Raw genomic sequence first — 19,994 nt, 5'->3', positions numbered from 1 at the left:
AGGAGCATGGCAGAAAGGGATCTAGGGGTCATAGTGGACCACAAGTTGAATATGAGTCAACAGTGTGATGCTGTTGCCAAAAAAGCAAATATGATTCTAGGTTGTATCAACAGGTGTGTTGTAAGCAAAACTCGTGAAGTCATTCTGCCGCTCTACTCTGCACTAGTTAGGCCTCAGCTGGAGTACTGTGTCCAGTTCTGGGCGCCACATTTCAAGAAAGATGTGGAGAAATTGGAAAGGGTACAGAGAAGAGCGACAAGAATGATTAAAGGTCTAGAGAACATGACCTATGAAGCCAGGCTTCATGAACTGGGCTTGTTTAGTTTGGAAAAAAGAAGATTAAGGGGGGACATGATAGCGGTTTTCAAATATCTAAAAGGGTGTCACAAGGAGGAAGGCGAAAATTTGTTCCTCTTGGTTTCTGAGGACAGGACAAGGAGTAATGGGCTTAAAGTGCAGCAGGGGAGGTTTAGATTGGACATTAGGAAAAAATTCCTAACTGTCAGGGTGGTCAAATATTGGAATAAATTGCCAAGGGAGGTGGTGGAATCTCCCTCTCTGGAGATAATTAAGAACAGGTTAGATAGACATCTGTCAGGGATGGTGTAGGTGGAGCTTGGTCCTGCCTTGAGGGCGGGGGCTGGACTCGATGACCTCTTGAGGTCCCTTCTAGTCCTATTATTCTATGATTCTATGATAACCTGTTTGGGTTTCGAGAGCTCGATTTTCATAACTTCTCGTCAGTGCAAGGGGTGGCACAGGCTGGCACACAGGAAAAGCTGGAGTGTCTAGGACAGGAGTGGGGAATCTTTTTTGAGTTGGGGGCCACTGACCCAGAGAAAAATCAGTCACAAGTGAGAAGCAAAAAAAAAAAAAAAAAAAAAAAAAAAATCCTCACAGACGTGGCCCCAAACTGAAAAGGAGAAAGACTCTCCCCACATTCCTCTCATACACCAGAGCCTAGGCAGACCCAGGCTACTACATTCTGTGTGCTCCAGCCCAGTTGTGGGGCAGAAGGGGGGCTGGAGTACCAGTGTGGGGCGGAGGAGCTGAGCCTTGGGGGCTGTATCCAAGCAAGTCGGGGGCCAGACCTGAGAGTTTCCACCCTTGGTCTAGGGGATTGATTGTGAGACTTCTTGCTGGCCAGTGTGGCGGACAGAAGTGCTCTGGGTGACTGGTTTGGTGCCTTATAATGAAGGACCCCAGGCTTGGGCTGTAAACAGCCCTGTCTCTAAGCAACTCACCCTGTTTTGACCCTCTCGGCAGTGACCCCGGAACCCGTCATATTACAGCATGCGGAAGTCCTGCAGCTACTGCTCGTCATCCCGTACCCCCCTTAACAATGTGGCCCTACCAGCCGGTGCTTGTTTCCTGTGTCATGGTAACACATAAGATGTGAGGCGTTTGTGATGCTCACAACAACAGGATACAGCAGAGCGGGGTCCATGCTTTTCCTGCTATTGCAGCTGAAGAGGTATCCCAGGCTTGCCAAAAAAGGCACAGAAAAGACTTGCCTGGTTTGTCATTGATTTCAGGGAGGCAGGGAAGGAGGGAGGTAAGAGCGTGATGAGAGGCTAATGCCATGTTCCCATAATCACCTGCACCAATGTTTTGGTCCCATAAGGCACTGCAAGCCCAACCCAAAATTCAACATGGCTACTCATGCTGTGGAACAGCTACCCACAATGCAGTGCTCTCTGTAGCGACCCAAGTCCTGATAGTGAGGATGTATTCCACCAACGCAGTGAGTATAGTGTAGACACGCAAGATCGACCTGCTTAAATTGGAGGCTTGATGTCGATTGACACAAAGTCAACGTAACTTTGCAGTGTAGACACGGTCTCAGTGCAAACAGACAGCCACCCTGGTTTTGACAGAACTAGCTTGCAGAACGGAGACATCTCTGTGCTAAGGATGAAATGTTTACTCTAGGGCAAAGGGGGGAAAAGGCTAGAGTACCTAACAGAAGTAACGGTAGAAGATCATAGGATGGTGTGAATCACTCATGAGAGATTTGTTCACAGTTGAGAACTGGAAACTGCTTAAAAATTTTCATATCGCCACATCAGGTACACGATACAGAGCTTGTGGGTCACAACGCACAGGAAGGGAAGAGAGAAACCAAAGATCTGTTAATTTGTGTGCGATTGGCATTTCCTCTTCCCTCCTGCTTAACTTCTGAGCCAAGGTACAGGAAGTTTCTGTCCTATGCACAGTAGAGCTGACAAGCTGATGAGAACAACTCTCATGTAACTTTTCCACGGGATTTCTCCAGATCTGTTCTACGAACCTAGACTGTTTCATAGACTCATAGACTCCAGGGTCAGAAGGGACCATTATGATCATCTAGTCTGACCCCCTGCACAGTGCAGGCCACAAAATCTCACCCACCTCTCCTAGAATAATCCTCTCACCTATATCTCAGATATTGAAGCCTTCAAATACTTTGAAGACCCCAAGATGCAGAGATCCTCTAGCTGTGATCTGTACCCCATGCTACAGAGGAAGGCGAAAAACCTCCAGGGCCTCTGCCAATCTACCCTGGAGGAAAATTCCTTCCCGACCCCAAATATGGCGATCAGCTAAACCCTGAGCATGTGGGCAAGACTCATCAGCCAGACACCCAGAAAGTTCTCTATAGTAACTCCTATCATCCCTCCATTGACCTATTTCCCACAGAAGGCAGAGGGTCAGGCCAGGTTCAGATGGGGGCAGCAAGAGGCCTTTGACATAAAATCATTGCTAGGAGATGGAATCATGCGATGACCTTCCATCTAGTCCAGCCCCAGGGCACTATGCAGAATTGTGTCCTAAGCTATTTTTATTTTATTCCTAAACCATTTCCAGTGCTCTTTGCATCCATTGTCAAATGGCCCCAGAGACGTGGTTTCTACCTCTTCCCCTAGGAATCTGGCTGTAGACTGCTAGGTTTAAACAGGTACATGGGATGATCCAAGTGATAGGCATCGACTTCTCTTTGTTTTGGGGAGGGAAGATTCATTGATGTTGCCTCCTTTTATAGTAACTCTCTAAGTAATCACACTATTGGCTACTTCCTCAGGTGCTGAGCATTAGGGGCCTCTGTAAAGAATGGAAATATGAAATGAAAACCTCCAAACTGTCAGGGTGGTTGAGCACTGGAATAAATTGCCAAGAGAGGTTGTGGAATCTCCATCCCTGGAGATGTTTAAGAGCTGGTTAGACAGACACCTGTCAGGGATGGTCTGATAATACATAGCCCTGCTGTGAGGGCAAGGGATTGGAGTAGCAGCTCTCTCTAGGCCCCTTTCAGTCCTATGTTATTAATTTCTAGTTATCTTCAATGCCAATCAATACGATTTCTTGGGAACAGGGGTGAAAGGAAATGCTGGGACTTACTAGTACTCTGGGGTTCTTGGCAAGGTGTGTGAGGTGGAGGGCCTCTGGGCCTATAGAAGGGGTGGGGTTGGGGATGAGAAGCCCCCAGCCACCCTTCATGGATGTTGTTGCCATGGTGACCAGAAGCCACAGGGATGTTGCAGTAGCCGCAGTTTTTAAATCTCTGGGCTCCAGGACAGTGACATTAAAAAGATTTAATGTCACTGGCCCGTCCCGGCTCACTTTCATCTCTGCTTGGAAACCAAGTTGTGTCAAGTGATTTAGTCTGATCGGTGGCTGAAAGAAACTTTTAAATCTCTGCGGGTAAATTTTGCAGAGGACACAACATTTGGGGCGGGGGGGTGACAAACAACAACTAGCAAAGGCAGGGCACTGATACAGTTATACGGCCCACAGGCCCTATCACATCACGTACAGTTTAATACAGTCCAACGCCAGGGTGTACATCTAGACCAGGGACACGGAATCTGTACCCATGTCTACGGAACCAGAGAGACCATTCCTGGATGTGTAACAGGACCATGCGCAAGACACACACTTTACTCACAGTACTGCAGGCTGGGCGGGTGCTGCTTCAACCACACCACAAATCGAGTGTGGAAAGACACCTGACAACTAAACACCACTCAGGCCAGTGTCTTGAGGTGCAGCCCCCACTCCCGGCTCCGGTAGGGCCCTTCCAGCCACTTGGACCCTGTCCTGGCTCCTGGTTTGACACCCCGCTAGCAGGGGCCCTGCAGTGTCCGTGCTGCACCCGAAGGCTGGGCACCCGGGCCTAGGTGCTGGCAGGAGGGGTGCCCCTCCAATAGGAAGTGTTTTCCATAAATACAGGCTAGCGGATGTACCTGGTGTTGCCCAGGGCTGTAACTCAAGGAATGGGGGGGGGGGGTGTTGGACAATAAAAGGAAAATGTACGTGCTTTGTTTAAATGATTGTATTAAAATACGTTTGTATTAACAGAAGAATGAAAGTGACACAAATGATAGAGCTTTTTGGGAGACAAAAGGGCAGCGGGTGGAGGACTCAGGGCAGTGGGTTGGATGGGGGAGCTCAGGGCAGGGGATGGGGGTGCAGGAGTCAGGCAGGACTTGGGGGCTCAGGGAGGGGGATGGGCATTGGCTGTGGGCTGACGTCAGGGGGTGGAGTGCAAGAGTCAGGGCAGTGGCTGGGGGAACAGGGGTGGAAGGGTTAAAGGTGGGGGCTCAGATCAGGGGGCTAGAAGATCGGGGGGGCTTACCATCTATGTGCAGAATACATTTTGTTATGTGCACCGAGGCATATGCAGATGTGCACCCCCAGAAGCAACACATGCTGCCTGATGGGAAGCCTTTGAATCTCTCCTGGGTGGCCTCCCAAGTGCTCAGCTTACAGGAAACACGAGTCACAGTCCTGTCCACAGAGGGGGCGCACCCACACACTAGCAATGCTCTGAATCCCGGAAGCTGATTCTTTCCACCTCTGACACCAGGCATCACACAGCTTGGTCCAGGCTGTCTCGGAACCCTTGCGCCAGCTGACTCCACCAGCCAGAGTAGTGTTCTGCACCCTCTCCCCAGCTATCTACAGAGATTCCAAAGGATACTAAGTCATCTCTGCCAGCATCCCAAAGCCTGCACAGAGTCTGCCTCTTTCTAGGCCCTTCGCGAGAATCAGACGACAGCCCACTCTCCGGGAGCCTGTAATCTGGCAGTTGCTCAAGGCGTCCAGCCACTAGAGTTTGCTCTTACTCATCAACGTTCCCATGAATAACACTCCAGCTGGACTTAACACTGCCACGGCCATCACCCTGTCTTCCCAGCTTATTGGAAGAATTTTACACACGCCTCTGGTAGGAAAGCTGTTTATTCATTTGCTGGCGTAAGTGGTTTGTGTTGCAGAGCCAGACAGGAGACGGGCTAAAGCACACATCTCCTCAATGCTGATTTTCACTGGCGCTGGCACTTTGTTATCATACCGGGCTCTGTTTTGCAAATGATCACAGTTCCTGACTGCCTTCGTCAATTGCACTCGTGAGCACAGCATCAGGATCTACAGGAGAGACAAGGTAGCAAACTGCTTGCTTTTTGACTCTGTACGGGCCTGATTCAAAGCCCATTAGCATCCAACTGCAGCAAGGGAGGTTTAGGTTGGGCATTAGGAAAAAGTTCCTAACTGTCAGGGTAGTCAAACACTGGAATAAATTGCCCAGGGAGGTTGTGGAATCTCCATCGCTGGAGATATTTAAGAGTAGGTTAGATAAATGTCTATCAGGGATGGTCGAGACAGTATTTGGTCCTGCCATGAGGGCAGGGGACTGAACTCGATGACCTCTCAAGGTCCCTTCCAGTCCTAATATTCTACGATTCTATGATTCAATGGGATCTTTCCACCAGTTTCAGCAGGATTTAGATCAGGCCGATGTTCCCTCTAATTTTTTCCACCCATATGCGGAATAAACTTTGTTCTGTGCACCGACACATGTGTGGATGTGCACCACCAGTAGACACACACTGCCGGCTGTAGCCGCTCTGCAAGTCAGGCGGGTGACACTGGAATCTCTCCTGGGTGGCCACCCCAATGTTCCGCTTATGGAAAAGACGGGATCGTGCCCTCATTTCTTAAGTAAAACCCCATAATTCTGAAAGTGAAAGTCAGCAGGGAGGGTTCCTAGCTAAATTCAGGCAGTTTCTTGTGTTATAGACATTGCAGGTGAAGTACTACAACTTCAGGACACCGCTTGCTTGGCCTTCTGAGCCTCCTGGACAGTCAGGTATAGTGACCTCTTTAAATGCTTAAAAAACAATGCTTATTCTTCATTAATCTAATTACAGACACTTCTGCTGCACCTGTCTCTAGACAACAGGTTGCACTGTGGTTTAGAAAATGATACAAATGTTCTCGCCGTTACACCTGTCGGCACCTATGGAATTGAGGGGGGCTATGGGCAGTGAATCAGGCAGCTAACTGGGGGTCCCCAAGCCTGCCTCTCCTTCTTCTTCCAGCCTTTGTCTGCCGGGGATTGTAAGCTCTTTGGCACTGGGACAAGCTGCCCTATGTACAGCCCCTCGGGCCACAAACTGGGTTGGGCTCTCTAGGCGCTTTTGTTATACTGGAGTCTGGGGGTGCAGAGAATGAAAGGCCTAATATTTCCTGTTGCGTTGAGAGCTCTGCATTGTTCTGAAATTATAAACGCTTTTGGATGGGAGAAGCTGCAGAAATATTGTCATTTGCATGTAGAGAAAATTTTTTAAAAACGGTTTATTTTGCTCATCTCTACATCATGAAAGATGCTGACCGCAGCTTTTTCCACAGATGCAAATGGAACCCAAACACCTACTGGGTGTGAGGCACTGTCCCGTATAGCGGCACTGAGACCACTTACAGACAGAAGGAGGTTGCTCTACGACCTTACCTAAGCGCCAGCAGGCTTTGCACTCTCGCTATAGAGGCTCATGTGCTATGCTCCAAGAGGTCCCAGGTTCCATTCTACCTGTAGAGACCTGTTCACAAAATCAGGCAGCCTCTAAAGCAGAAAGTTTTCATCTCTTGCCAGGGGAACAGCTCTCTTTCCATCTAGCCCTACACCTAGCTGTTGCTTTAGGTACCTTAAATCCCAGAATCAGGCTTCCCCCAGGATTCACAAAGCCCCTGGATGCTGCAGGTGCCTGCATTTACTTGGCACCTACGTTTTTGCAGTAAACAATTCCTTAGGTGGCTATGTTTCTGCCTCTGAGCATGTGCACTGCAGCCCCATGCCAGCCTTCCCAGCATGGGTACACCTCCCCAGAGTTGCTCCTTCACCTAACTCACTTGTGTGGTCTGATCTGGCATGCCTGGGCCAATTGTGCAGGGCTCAGATTTGGGTCCAAAACATTCAGCATTGTCATTAATGTCTGGGACAACGGAGTGGAGAAAGACACTTCTCAAATGTATAGCATCACCCAGCTGGGGGAGGGGGCAAACGTACTTTTCAGGATTAGAATTCAAAGGGAGCGTGACAAAGTGGAGAACTGGTCTGGAACCGACCAGATGAAATTCAGCAAAGACAAGGGCAAAGTGTGTCGCTTTGGAAGCAAAACTCAAAGGCCTGGCTACAAACTGGGGGCTAAGTGGCGAGGGGGTTGTCGTACTGCTGAAGAGGATCTGGGGGTTAGGGTGGATTCCAAACCGAGTACAAGTCAACAGCATGAGGTAGTTGCAAACCCGGATAATATAATCCTGGGATATATTCACTGGAACATCAGGCCAGGGTGGGTGTTAGTCTCAGCCTTGGTGAGGCCGCAAGTGGATACTGTGCCTAGTTCTGGGGCCATACCTTAGGGGAGGGGTCTCCAACCTTTTTAACCACAAGATCACTTTTTCAGTTTAAATGCAATGTAGGATCTACCTCAAACCCAAATACTCTGGGCCCGCCTCCTTCCCGCCCCTTCTCTGAGGCCTCCCCCTGCTCGCTTCATTTCCCTTCCTCCCCCATCCTCACTCACTTTCACCAGGCTGGGGTAGGGAGTTGGGGTGCAGGCTCTGGTCTTGGGCCAAGGGGTTTGGAATGTGGGAGGGGCTCCAGGCTTAGTACAGGGTGGGGGGTTGGGGTTCAGGAGGGGTTTCAGGATGCTTGCTCTGGGGAGGAGTTTGGGTGCAGGGGGAGGTTGGGGGTAGGAGGGCGTTCATGGCTGGGGCAGGGTTGAGGATGCAGACTCTGGCTGGGCATCATTTAACCGAGATGGCTTCTGGGTGGTGGAGCAGTGGGGTGAAGGCAGGCTTACTCCTGCCCTGGCCTTGCGCCACTCATGAAGCAGCTGGTATGTACAGCAATGGCTCCATGGTACCATGTGCTGCCCCACATCTACTGGCCACAGTTCCCCGATATTGATCAGTGGGAGCTGCAGGAGTGGTGTCTGCAGGCAGGGACAGCCTGTGGCCACATGTGCTCTGCCTCTCTCAGGGGGGTGCAGGGGCAAGCAATAAAAAAAGTAACAACTCCCCATGTATGTGTTGGGGCAGGAGATGAGAGTGAAGAGCAGTGTGTGTTTGTGAGAATGACAAAGTGTGTGAGTGTGACAGAGATTTGCATTGTCAAGTTCCCTCCATCCCCTTCACTCTATCTGGAGACAGGGTACAGAAGTGGAGGGAGGAGGGACACCCTGACATCTGTGCCCCCCCCCAATTTCACCCTCCCACACCTTGCACAGCAAGCAGGAAGCTCCCCAGGGAGAGGGGGAGGCAGCTCCAAGCCAGAGGGCAGGAACAGCTGACCATGGGTGGAGAGGCAACCCAAGTGCCAAAGCTTGAGAGCTTCCAGGACAAACCAGTCGGGATCCCCTGTCAGAGGCTCCAAGATCTACTGGTAGATCCTGATCTACCGGTTAGGGAATATGTGCACACCCTGGAGAGAGTCCAAAGGAGAGCAGCAAAAATGATGAAAGGGTTCGAAAACTGGTCATAGAATCCTAGGGCTGGAAGAGACCTCAGGAGTCATCAAGTCCAGCCCCCTGCCCAAAGCAGGACCAGTCCCAACTCAATCATCCCAGCCAGGGCTTTGTTAAGACAGGACTTAAAAACCGCTAGGGATGGAGATTCCAGCGCCTCCCTAGGTCAACAGGACTGGACATGAAGTATGTTGTTGCTCGTCTCTAAGGCGCCACAGGACTTCTCGTTTTTAAGACTGGACGGCTACGTCTAGATTGCATCCCTTTTTCGTAAAAGGGATGCAAATTAGACATATCGCAATTGCTAATGAAGCGGGGATTTAAATCTCCCCCACTTCATTAGCATAAAAATGGCTGCCGCTTTTTTTTCGGCATGGAGCTTTGCTGGAAAAAAGCGCCAGTCTAGACGCGGATCTTTTGGAAAATAAAGCCTTTTCCGAAAGATCCCTTATCCCTTATTTTAAGAGGGGCAAAGCTCCGTGCCGAAAAAAAGCGGCAGCCATTTTTATGCTAATGAAGCGGGGGAGATTTAAATCCCCGCTTCATGAGCAATTGCGATACGTCTAATTTGCATCCCTTTTACAAAAAAGTAGCCAACATGTTTAGTGTTTAGAAAAAAAAAGTGTGTGGGGGGGGGGAGACCCTGAGAGCTGCCCACATCCAGGTGTAGGGGCTTTATGAAAAGAACCAAGATCAATTGTTCTGCATGTCTGGAGAAGGTTGGACAAGACCTAATGGCTCTACTCTCTCTCAGCCACCTGTTCTGTACACGCGCACCGCCCCCAAATCCATGCCACCGTTCATTCGCACACTCATCTCTCTCGGCTACATGCCCATGCCCACTCCCCTCCCCCACTGGTGTTCCACCCACCTGTTCTGTCCACACATCCTCCCACTTCCATGTTTCATATCCACTCACTCTGCATGCACCTCCATGCCAATACCCCGGCAAAGCTCAGCAGACCTGCCCCAGTGCCAATCCAGGGCAAACATCATCTCAGGCCCTACCCCAGAGGAAGCACGGCATGTCCGTGTATTCAGTGGCAATCTCATCTCTGCCCCTTCCTTTTTCCGGCTCCCTGTAAATCCCCCTGCACTCCCCACTCCTGGACCCAGCTCACTGCCCCGGAGCAAGACACTGCCACGTCCTAGTCGCTGTGTCACTGGCTGTCCCCCAGGATCCGTCTCCCAATTCCAGTGCCTGGCTCCCTTTCTTTGGCCAGAAAATCACCCCCAAAGACCCAGCTCTGCACTGCAGCCTCTAAACAAGGGATCAGCTCAGCATACTGGAGCGTGGGGGTTGGCAGGGCGTAGCTGTGGAGTCGATGCATGGAGGTAAAGGGTGTTGTGTGAGGGGTGTGTTGGTCTGTCTGTTGGTTGTCTCTGTGTGGCTGGGGTTTGGGGCAGTGACCAGCCTGTTTGTTTGTGTGTCTGTATGAGAAGATGTAAGGCTGGGACCCTGATGTCTAGGCCTGACCCTGATCTCTGATGGCCGAGCTGTTGATCAGGACGAAGCAGTGAGGACTAGGATATAAGGTGGTTAGTTGCCAAACAACCACTTGACTTGTGTGAGGCACTGAACTATCGAGCTGTGTCATTATTTTAGACCCATTCCCAGCCCTGCCAGGCTTGGTTCTGTGTATTGTGAAGGTACCATATTTCCCCCCTCCAGAATCCATTCGGGAAATGCGATCTGCATGGAGTGAAAGCCGGGTTTTCCCGACTAGTCCCCACCTCTCCAGCAGAGAACAGGATCCCAGGGCCCAACCCGCCTCTGGGATAGCTGGGCTGCCATCCATGAGGCAGCAGCCCCTGCCTGGGAAAGACCAGTTCCTGCAAAGGGTGTTGCAGAGTGATTTGGTTTGGGTGCATACATTCCCCATGCCCCTCGGTTAACATTCCTGATGGATTCTCCTACAACCGCACAGGGGAAGTTGGAATCATGCTGAGGCCGCTGCTGATCCCAGTGATGTGTATCTGCCTTCCAACCTGGCTGGGAACTGCCCAGGTAAGCACCTGAGCCTTGCCAGGGAAGCAGGCTGTATATTTGGGGTTTCTACTCAAGGCTGTATGAGAAGGGCTGGAAGGGCTCGCAACAGGTCATCTAGCCCCCTACTTGCTGGAGCAGGACCAAGTGAGCCTCAACCAGCTGTGACAGGTGTTTGTCCAACCTGTTATAAACACCTCCAGTGATGAGGATTCACAGCCTCCCAGAGCTTAACTGCTCATACAGCTAGAAAGCTTTTCCCAATGTTCAAAAGTCAGCTCCTAGAGGTAGAGACCCCCTCTGAGTGTATTTGACCAGAGCTGAGCACAATGGGGTGTGACTCTAGTCTAGTTGCTACTTGTTGTTAGTCTGTAGCTGCAAAACAAGGAGGCGTCGTGTGGCACAGGATGTCTCGTTGTAGGTGCTATTGTAACACAAACTCATGTGACCCTTTGTTTCCTTAATTCTCCCAGGCTCAACATGTGCACAATCTGAGCATGGTGCCTGATGCTTTTGATGACCAGTATATTGGCTGCGTTGAAGTAATGGATGTAATAGCACCTGAGCTGCTAGAGGTTGAAATGTCCTACTCATCACTCTTTAGCATGGTGTGGAAAACAGCCATAGAAAAATGGAAAGATATGAAAACAAAGGTTTCTCTCCCCGGAGGCTTTGGGGATGAGCATGGACAGGCCATAATAGCCTATTCTGACAAATACAAATACAACAATGAAGTGTTTCAAAGAATATTTAATGAGGCTGTACGAGGGGCTGGGACATCTCAAGCTGATTACATGGCCAATTTCCAGTTTAAAGCCCTTCATTATTATTTGACAAGAGCCTTGCAGCTCTTACAAGGGAGGTGTGAGGTGACACACCACACGCCGGTGTACCAGCGGGTTTCTGACGCTGTGCATTGGAGCAAAGACGATCTCCTCAGGTTTGGCTATTTTGCCTCTTTGTCTATGAAGAAAGAAAAAGCTAAGCGCTTCGACACAGCGACTCTGTTCACCGTCCACACGTGCTTTGGTGTTCACATAAGGAGCTTCTCACACTTTCCAGACCATGAAGAAGTGTTAATCCCAGTCCATGAGATGTTCAGCGTGTTCCCAGGGACTAATAGTAGCAGCTACGTCCTCCGGAGCACAAACCGGACCTGCAGCCACTTTAACTGCGCGTACCTGGGCAGTGAGTACTGGGCTGAACAGGAGAAATATTGGGGGGGGAGGGCTGTTTGCTGTGGGGAATTTAAAACCCCCAGGGAAGGGGTGCAGGGAGAGCTGATGAGAGGGATGCTCAGGTGGGTGGACACTGGGCCCCAAGCGCTCCCTGAGGACAGAGAAGGTGCCTAGACACCATAGCGAGAGGCTCACTAGAGACAGGGAAAGGCCCCAACCCGCTATGAGTTTTACACACACACACGCCCCCTGCAGGGCCTGGCAGAGCAGCTGTGTCTCCGCAGACAGGGTCCAGCCAAGCCGTAGGCTGCAGGCAGGGAGCAGGCAGTTGGCTTAGGGTATTCCTACACTGGGACACTATTTCAAAATAACTAGAATTGATTTAATAGCTCCCAAAATAACAAATAACAAAACAACAACATTGAAATAGCGTGTCCTCGCTACGGGGAACCCTCAAAATTAGTCTGAGGCAAACTCTGTTAATATGGATGCCCTACCTTGACTTAGAGCCTCAGGAAGCACTGGGGAGTAATTAGTTCAAATTACTCTGGGGAGTCGTTATTTCAAAATAGCAGCTCCAGCGCATCCACGCAACCGCTATTTCAAAGTAACTATTTTGAAATTAGTGTTATTCCCTGAGGAAAGCAGGAGTGCAGAGTTCGAAATTAGTGACCTCTTATTTCAAAATAACAGGGTTGGTAGTATAGAAGCTCTGCTTCTTAATTAGACCTAAGGGGGGCTATTTCGAAATAAACCTCTACCTACCATAAACCAGGGCTTAGTGTGCAGATGGCACATTATTTAGGGCAGACAGGTTTAGGGACGATGGTGAGGAACTTCCAAGAGATGTGACCAAGTTGGGCGAATGGACATCAGAACTTCACATCAGGTGAAATTCACTGATGCGCATTCAAGGTGCTGCCCATTGGAAGAAATAGCATTACTGGGTTGTTAATGAGCTGAGCCAACTCAGACAGAGACTGGGCCATCATGTTGGGAAGTTCAGTGCCAATCTCAGTGAAACCTCTGCTCAGTGTGCTGCTAGGCCTATAAAATGTTAGCCAGCCTAAGGAGTAATGGGATGGAGAATAATGTAAAATATTTTAACACCATTATATGAATCAATGAGGTTCCCTTCTCTGAGATGCTGCATTTGGTTCCAAAACCCTTGTTCTCAGCGATTTAGCTAAGTGGGGGAAGAGATTAGAGAGTGTTGAAAATGATGAGAAGTCTGGTTTGATTTCTAAAGTTAAACCTGGAATGGTTTAATTAAGAGAAGGGACACATACAAGGAAGCATGGAGTACTAAATGAGACAGTGACGAATTACAATGGGCCACTTTCCCTTTCATATAAAATGAGAATTAACTGAAGGCAACGTATTGTAACTAGGAAAAGAAATTGGTAGGATCCAGTCTGACAATTCCCATGTTTCTTTGGAAATAGTAGAATGGAGTTGAATGGGCAGATTGTATTTCATTGACCTTCTCTGCTTGTACCATAGAAAAGAAGAACCAAACATGCATTGACAACTCTGGTAAGAATGAAACGTTTTCTTTTGACACCGCCTTGCCCTCTGTATCAAAGTGCAGAGTGGAGAGCAACCTCATCAGGCAAACATGTCACATGAAACCAATTGAGAAACAAGCGGGGTTAGCTTCATATAGTGTCAGTTGATCCATTTTCTTGTATGGACTTCATGACGAGTGTCTGAGTGGAAGGCCGGAGGGAACGAGTTCAGAGAAAAGTGTTGGAAACGATGTGGGGTCTGGAGAGCCCTCCAAAAGTGAGGCTGGAATGGTTTTATTAGGAGACGAGACCCACAAAAAGAAACACAATGGAGACGTTCAAAATAATACATGAGACAGTGACACATTTGGGGGGGCATTTTTCCTGTCTCATAAAACCAGACTAAACTGAAGACACCTGCCAGGGATTATCTTCTAGACAATACTTACTCCTTGCCATGAGTGCAGGGGACTGGACAAGGTGATGTCTTGAGGTCCCTTCTCCTGCCTCCTTCATCCAAACTCCCTCCCATACCCCACACCCTGTCCTGCACCCCAATCCCTTAACACAAGCTCCCTTCTGTAGTCAACCTCCATCCCAGACCCCACACCTCCTTCCATATCATGGAAGAGTGTGGCCCTTGACCACCTTCCAAATTCTTGGAGTGCCCCGCCACCATCAAACATTATTGCCCACTCCTGATCTAGACAATACTTAGTCCTGCCATGAGGGCAGGGACTGAACTAGATGTCCTCTTGAGGTCCTTTCAGTTCTATAACTGTATGAATCTATAATTTTAAGTCATAAAGCAGACTGCCCAGTTATATAAAATACAGGGTTAACTTGTGGAACTCATTGTCACAAGGTTTCCATCAGGCCAAGAGCTCAACAGAATTTAAAAAAGAAGTAGCCATTTGTACAGACTGTGAGAATCTCCACAGTTATGTTATATAGCTTCACACAATGCACAGTCAATCTGTGGAACTCCTTGCCAGAGGAAGTTGTGAAGGCCAGGACTTTAACAGAGTTCAAAAAAGAGCATGATAAATTCATGGAGGATAGGTCCATCAATGCTTATTAGCCAGGATGAGTAGGGAGGGTGTCCCTAGCCTCTGTTTGTCAGAGGCTGGAAATGGATGACGGGGGAGGGATCACTTGAGGATTCCCTGTTCTGTTCACTCCCTCTGGGACATCTGGCATTAGCCACTGTGGGAACACAGGACACTGGGCAGCCATTTTGAATTATGTTGTTGTCCACGACATACCTCTGACTGCTTTAAGAAACACTGTTCTAGAAGCTGTTGAGAAGGTACCATTGTCCTGCTTTAAGGAGCTCTGTCCACATGGAATTATTTCCTATCCATTGTTTGATCTGCTCTTTCTCACTGACAACTCCCACAGGAGGCGTCGCCTTCCCCAGAGAGATGAGCCCTTCGCTGTTTGGAGGTTCCGTCATCCTGACCCATGTTGCTGCTCTGAAGCTGTTTGCTGGGTTCTAACTTTCCCTGTGTGCGTGGTTCATTTTTTCCCCCCCTCTAACACAAACCACGGGGATGAGACTTGCCAGAGCCAAAGCAGTCTGGCTCTCCTGCCAGCATTTCAAAGGGAAACCAGGAACAGGGATGGAGTTTCCCATCAAAATGGGAGTTCTGTTCCGGAGGGGATTTGTCGTACGATGGTAGAGCAATAAATGGGTGCACATTAGAGAACAGTTTCTTGTAGTTCAGTTCTGCCACCACTATCGTACCAATGTTGATGACATCAATAAAAGCTGATTAGCCGAGTGCCTACAGCTAGGTTTAGTTTCTATTGGTGGTGCACATTCGCACGTGCCTCGATGCACATCAAAATATTCCACACATGGATGGAAAAGATTAGAGGGAACACTGGTATCTGGAATCCCAGAAAATGATGGGGGTGGCAGTTGTGACGGTGAAGCTCGCGCCTGCCCCTTCTTTCAGTCAGGCGGCAGCGTGGTAGCCAGCCTATCCCCGGCACGCCTGGTGGTGAGTGGAATTGGGTCATCCCATCATCACTTGGGCCATGAACTAAGCCTAATTTACCACACACTGAGTCAGGTTCATTCATTTCCAGTACTTGTTTACTAGGCATGATCCTAACAAAGACCTTGAATTAGAGCAGGAGCAGCCGGGCCAATAGCCACCGCAAGTCCCGGGACAAGGCGTGGGGGAAGGGCAATTCCGTACCTCTAGAAGGGGAGGGGTCAAGTGCAGCCAGCCCCTTGTGCCACCCAGACTGCAGCGTCCTCCCCCCGACCCCAACCACTCCAGCCTTCAGAGCTGCACAGAGCAGCGCTCAGACGCTCCTGTGACAACACAAAGGGATCCGGAGCTCAGCCACTGCCTATGCTGCAGAAACAGTGGCAGCCGGGGCCTCTGGGCCCCTTTGAATCTCTGGGCCCCAGGGAAAGAGCTCCCTTTGTCCCTCCCTGTGGACAGGCCTGAGCAGGACACCTTTTTTGTGTGCATTAATTCACTGGGCATACCTTTTGTACCCTTTCCCATTAACACTGGTTGTCTTCCGATCTTACATCTCTTGTGGAGGTCATAGTCTGGGTAAATTTCTTAGCCCAAAGGTTAATTGCCCTGCATGTTAAAATATGTTTTGTTTTCTGTTTCACCTTTGTGATCCAGCCCGGGGATCTCATGCATCTTTGCCTAGATTAAATCCTCTATTTGATGGATTGTGTTCAGGAAAAGGTTAGTCGGCTCTGAAGCATAGAAGGGAGAAAAAACCCAACTCAAACGAAGTTATCATGGAGCAAGAAAGGGGTGCCAGGTTTATCCTCATAGGCAAAAATTTTCCTCTTTTTGTTTTACATTTGAGAGTCAAGTCTTGGTCGCAGGAAAACTGGGAGATTTCTGACAACCCAAGAACAAAGATTGAAGAACCATTCTCAGGGAGTAGTTCACATTCATGCTGGAAGGGCATAACAAGTGGAGATCTGCAGGGATCAGTTCGGGGATTGGTTCTGTTCAATATCCTTAACAATGACTTAGAAAATGGCATAGAGAGTATGCTTATAAAGTTTGAGGATGATACCAAGTCGGGAGGGATCGCTATTCCTTTGGAGGATAGGGTCATAATTCATAATGAAGTTCAATAAGGACAAATGCAAAGTACTCCACTTAGGGAGGAACAATCAGTTTCACACATACAGAATGGGAAGTGACTGTCTAGGAAGGAGAATGGCAGAAAGAGATCTAGGGGTCATAGTGGACCACAATCTAACTATTAGTCAACAGTGTGACACAGCTGCAAAAAAAAAGCAAACATGATTCTGGGCTGCATTAACAGGAGTGCTGTGAGCAAGACAAGATGAGTCATTCTTCTGCTCTACTCTGCGCGGATTAGGCCTCAGTTGGAGTATTGTGTCCAGTTCTGGGAACCTCATTTCAAGAAAGATGTGGAGAAATTGGAGAGGGTCCAGAGAAGAGCAAGAAAAATGCTTAAAGATCTAGAAAACATAAGCTATGAGGGAAGACTGAAAATAATTGGGTTGGTTTAGTTTAGAAAAGAGGAGACTGAGAGGGGACATGATAGCGGTTTTCAAGTACCTAAAAGGGTGTCACAAGGAGGAGAGAGAAAAATTGTTCTCCTTGGCCTCTGAGGACAGGACAAGAAGCAATGGGCTTAAATTGCAGCAGGAGTTTTAGATGGTACATTAGGAAAAACTTCCTAACTGTCAGGGTAGTTAAACACTGGAATAAACTGCCTAGGGAGGTTGTGCAATCTCCATCACTGGAGATATTTTAGAGCAGGTTAGATAGACATCTGTCAGAGATGACAGTGCTTGGTCCTGCCAGGATGCAGGGGTCTGGACTCCATCACCTCTTAAGGTCCCTTCTAGTTCTAGTATTCTATGAAATCTGATAGAGACTTTTATCTCCAACTCCATCTAATGCTACTGAGGGGACTTAATAAAAAATTCCAAAGACCTGATTTTTCAACACTTGTTTAACTGAAATGCATGACAGAGACGTGGAAAAAAACCCTGGATCGCTGAAAATCTGCCCACTCCCTAGGCAGCCAGGGAGGGAAAGAGAGACAAATCAGTCACCAAACAATTAAAACATTTTCTTCAGTTTTCAAAGTGGGGAAGGTTAAAAAAAAATCTTCTAAAAAAACCCTCCCTTTAATATTTTCCTCGCAACTTTTCCTTGTCGAAACAGGGGTGTTTTGGATTGAACAAAAACGTTTCAGCCAGCATGGCTCAAAACCCTTTCCTGTTAGGGAGGGAGAGATGCAAGTATAGAAAATTGCAGTGGAGAGAGAGAGAGAACTTTTGCAAAGGGCGAAAGATAGACCCTACGACAGCGAGACAGACACTTTTGTTAGCCAGAAAAGAGGAACCTAGAAAGCAGCAGCAGTAGCAGCAACCTTATCCAAGGGCTGTCATAATGGAAATGATACCCCAAGGGTCTGTGAGTTTCCTGAGCTCTCTCTGCTCCCCTCGGTCTAACCAATCAGAAACCATTCTAAGCCCTCTCTACCTCTTTCTCTCTCTTCTTCCCCTCCCCTTTCCATACCTCTTCTGAACTGTTTTATCCTCATCTGAAGGACCATTCCACCACATTTTACAATATGTGATTCAAATAAAATATGAACCTGCACAAACATCCAAAGCCACACACCTGTAGTCAGAGCCAGTTTATAAAAAGTGTTTAGCGAGGACTCTGTAAAGCTGCGGCAGTAAAAGCAGCCCGGAAGCTACAGTCTGTGAATTAAGAGATTATAATATGAAATCCTTAGGCTTGCTTTCACACTTGTGCAAAGAAAGGATACACAACACAGGTTGGCTCTTTTTCTGCCTTTGGTTTTCTTTAGCTTTGCCAAAGGTCGAATGTTATTTGCAATACAGGTTAGGAGGAGTAAGCTAAATAGCTCACTTATTTTGCAAGCCAGTGGCTCAGAAAAGGTTTGGTTTTCTCCTGCTTTTTAAAAATTACAACGGAAAGTTATATTAAGGAGGAGGGAGAAAAATTATTCTCCTTGGCCTCTGAGGCTAGGAGAAGAAGCAATGAGCTTAAACTGCAGCAAGGGAGGTTTAGGTTAGACATTAGGAAAAACTTTCTAGCTGTCAGGGTGGTTAAATATTGGAAAAAATTGCCTAGGGAGGTTGTGGATTCGCCATCACTAGAGATATTTAAGAGCAGGTTAGACAGACACCTGTCAGGAATGATCTAAGCGGTGCTTGGTCCTACCACGAGGGCAGGGGACTGGACTTGATGATCTCTCAAGGTCCCTTCCAGTGCTGGTGTTCTATGATTAAGTTTTCTAAAGAATAAGCATGTTAAAAGATTAACTTGTTTAAAGAAACCTTTTCATTTAGCACCCACTCCTGGGTTAAAACCACAAACACATAGTTACAGCCAAAGTATGGCTTGTGAAACTGCAGCAGTAAAAACATCCTGTGAATTAGAGTTCAGAAGGATGTTAACTGACCAGAATATAACACAACCCCCCACCACATGGCTTCTTTTAAAACTTTTGTAAAGGAATAATACAAACCACATGTTCTCTCTTTTTACCATTTTAACTTTGCAAAGGGTTGAATGATATTTGCAATAAGAGTTAGAAGGAACAAGATAAACAGCTCATTTATTTTGTAAACCAGTAGCTCAGAGGGAAGTTTGTTTTCCCCGCTTTTTAAAAAATACAAGTGAATGTTAATTTCTAAAGGAATAAGCATGTTAAAAGATGAACCTATCTGAAGACACTTTTTCCCACCACCTTGTCCTCCATGTAGCACTTTAATATATCTTTGAATTTAAAAAAAAAAAAAAAAAGCTGCAGAAACTTCCCAGGGGTAAGACCATGAGTTCTTAGTCAGGGTCAGCTTATAAAAGTTTTCTCTGTATGTTTTAATGAGGACACTGAAGCTGCAGTCCATGAATTAGTGATCCGAAGGGTGTTAACTAGCCAGAACATAACATGAACCCACCCCACCCTTCAGGCTTGCTTTAAAACTTTTGTAAAGAAATCCTACACTGCACAGGTTAGCTTTTGTAACCTTTTGTATTCTTTAGCATTGCAAAGGGGCAAATATAACTAGCAATACAAGTTAGAAGGAGGATGTTAAATATTCCCTTTATTTTGTCAAACAGTGGGTCAGAGAGCCATTTGCTTTCTCCACCTTCCTTCATTTTAACAAATACAAGTGAAAACTGTATTACGTTTTGTAAAGCAATAAACATGTTAAATCCTTCTGACTTGTACTGCAAATAGCACACAATCCTTCGCAACGCTAAAGAAAACAAAAGCAAAAAAGAGCTAACCTGTGTTGTGTATGACAAATTCACTTCAAAAGTACATTATCAAATGCTTACTAAATAATTATAACTGTGGTGTCCAACATGCTAACCATTAATCACATGTGGCTGTCTGGCTGATTGAGTGTGGCTAGTTGGCTTGAACAATGTGCTATTTGACTGGTTAAGTCTCCCCCTCTGGCCCCCCATACCCTATTTATTTTGGAACTGGACTTTTAATACTCCACTCATCTGAAAAAGTGGGT

At 47.7% G+C, this 19,994-nt stretch overlaps 1 protein-coding gene across 2 annotated transcripts; it reads left to right on the top strand.

The window, feature by feature from the left end:
- Positions 1 to 4,817: 4,817 nt before the first annotated feature.
- On the top strand, positions 4,818 to 17,789 carry LOC102447458 (ecto-ADP-ribosyltransferase 5-like). 2 transcript variants are annotated; one of them, XM_006111771.5, is made up of 6 exons: positions 4,818 to 5,422; positions 6,058 to 6,127; positions 10,712 to 10,791; positions 11,244 to 11,958; positions 13,452 to 13,484; positions 14,858 to 17,789. In XM_006111771.5, exons 3-6 carry the CDS (start codon positions 10,726 to 10,728, stop codon positions 14,953 to 14,955), a joined length of 912 nt encoding a protein of 303 aa, XP_006111833.2. In that variant the 5' UTR covers positions 4,818 to 5,422; positions 6,058 to 6,127; positions 10,712 to 10,725; the 3' UTR covers positions 14,956 to 17,789. The 2 variants fall into 2 exon arrangements, with proteins under 2 accessions (XP_006111833.2, XP_006111834.2); XM_006111772.5 differs by lacking the exon at positions 6,058 to 6,127.
- Positions 17,790 to 19,994: the final 2,205 nt, after the last annotated feature.

Source organism: Pelodiscus sinensis, chromosome 1 (genome assembly GCF_052426305.1).
Source record: "Pelodiscus sinensis isolate ZL-2025 chromosome 1, ASM5242630v1, whole genome shotgun sequence".
NCBI classification, from domain to species: domain Eukaryota; kingdom Metazoa; phylum Chordata; order Testudines; family Trionychidae; genus Pelodiscus; species Pelodiscus sinensis.
Note: the sequence above shows the minus strand (reverse complement) of the source record. Positions and strands in the feature narration are given on the sequence as shown.

Excerpts from the sequence above, each read along its gene's own strand:
- LOC102447458 (XM_006111772.5), top strand. The coding sequence starts at position 10,726 with ATGCTGAGGCCGCTGCTGATCCCAGTGATGTGTATCTGCCTTCCAACC. Across the intron at positions 10,792-11,243 it reads CCTGGCTGGGAACTGCCCAG|GCTCAACATGTGCACAATCT; the intron begins GTAAGCACCTGA and ends TAATTCTCCCAG. Across the intron at positions 13,485-14,857 it reads AACATGCATTGACAACTCTG|GAGGCGTCGCCTTCCCCAGA; the intron begins GTAAGAATGAAA and ends CAACTCCCACAG.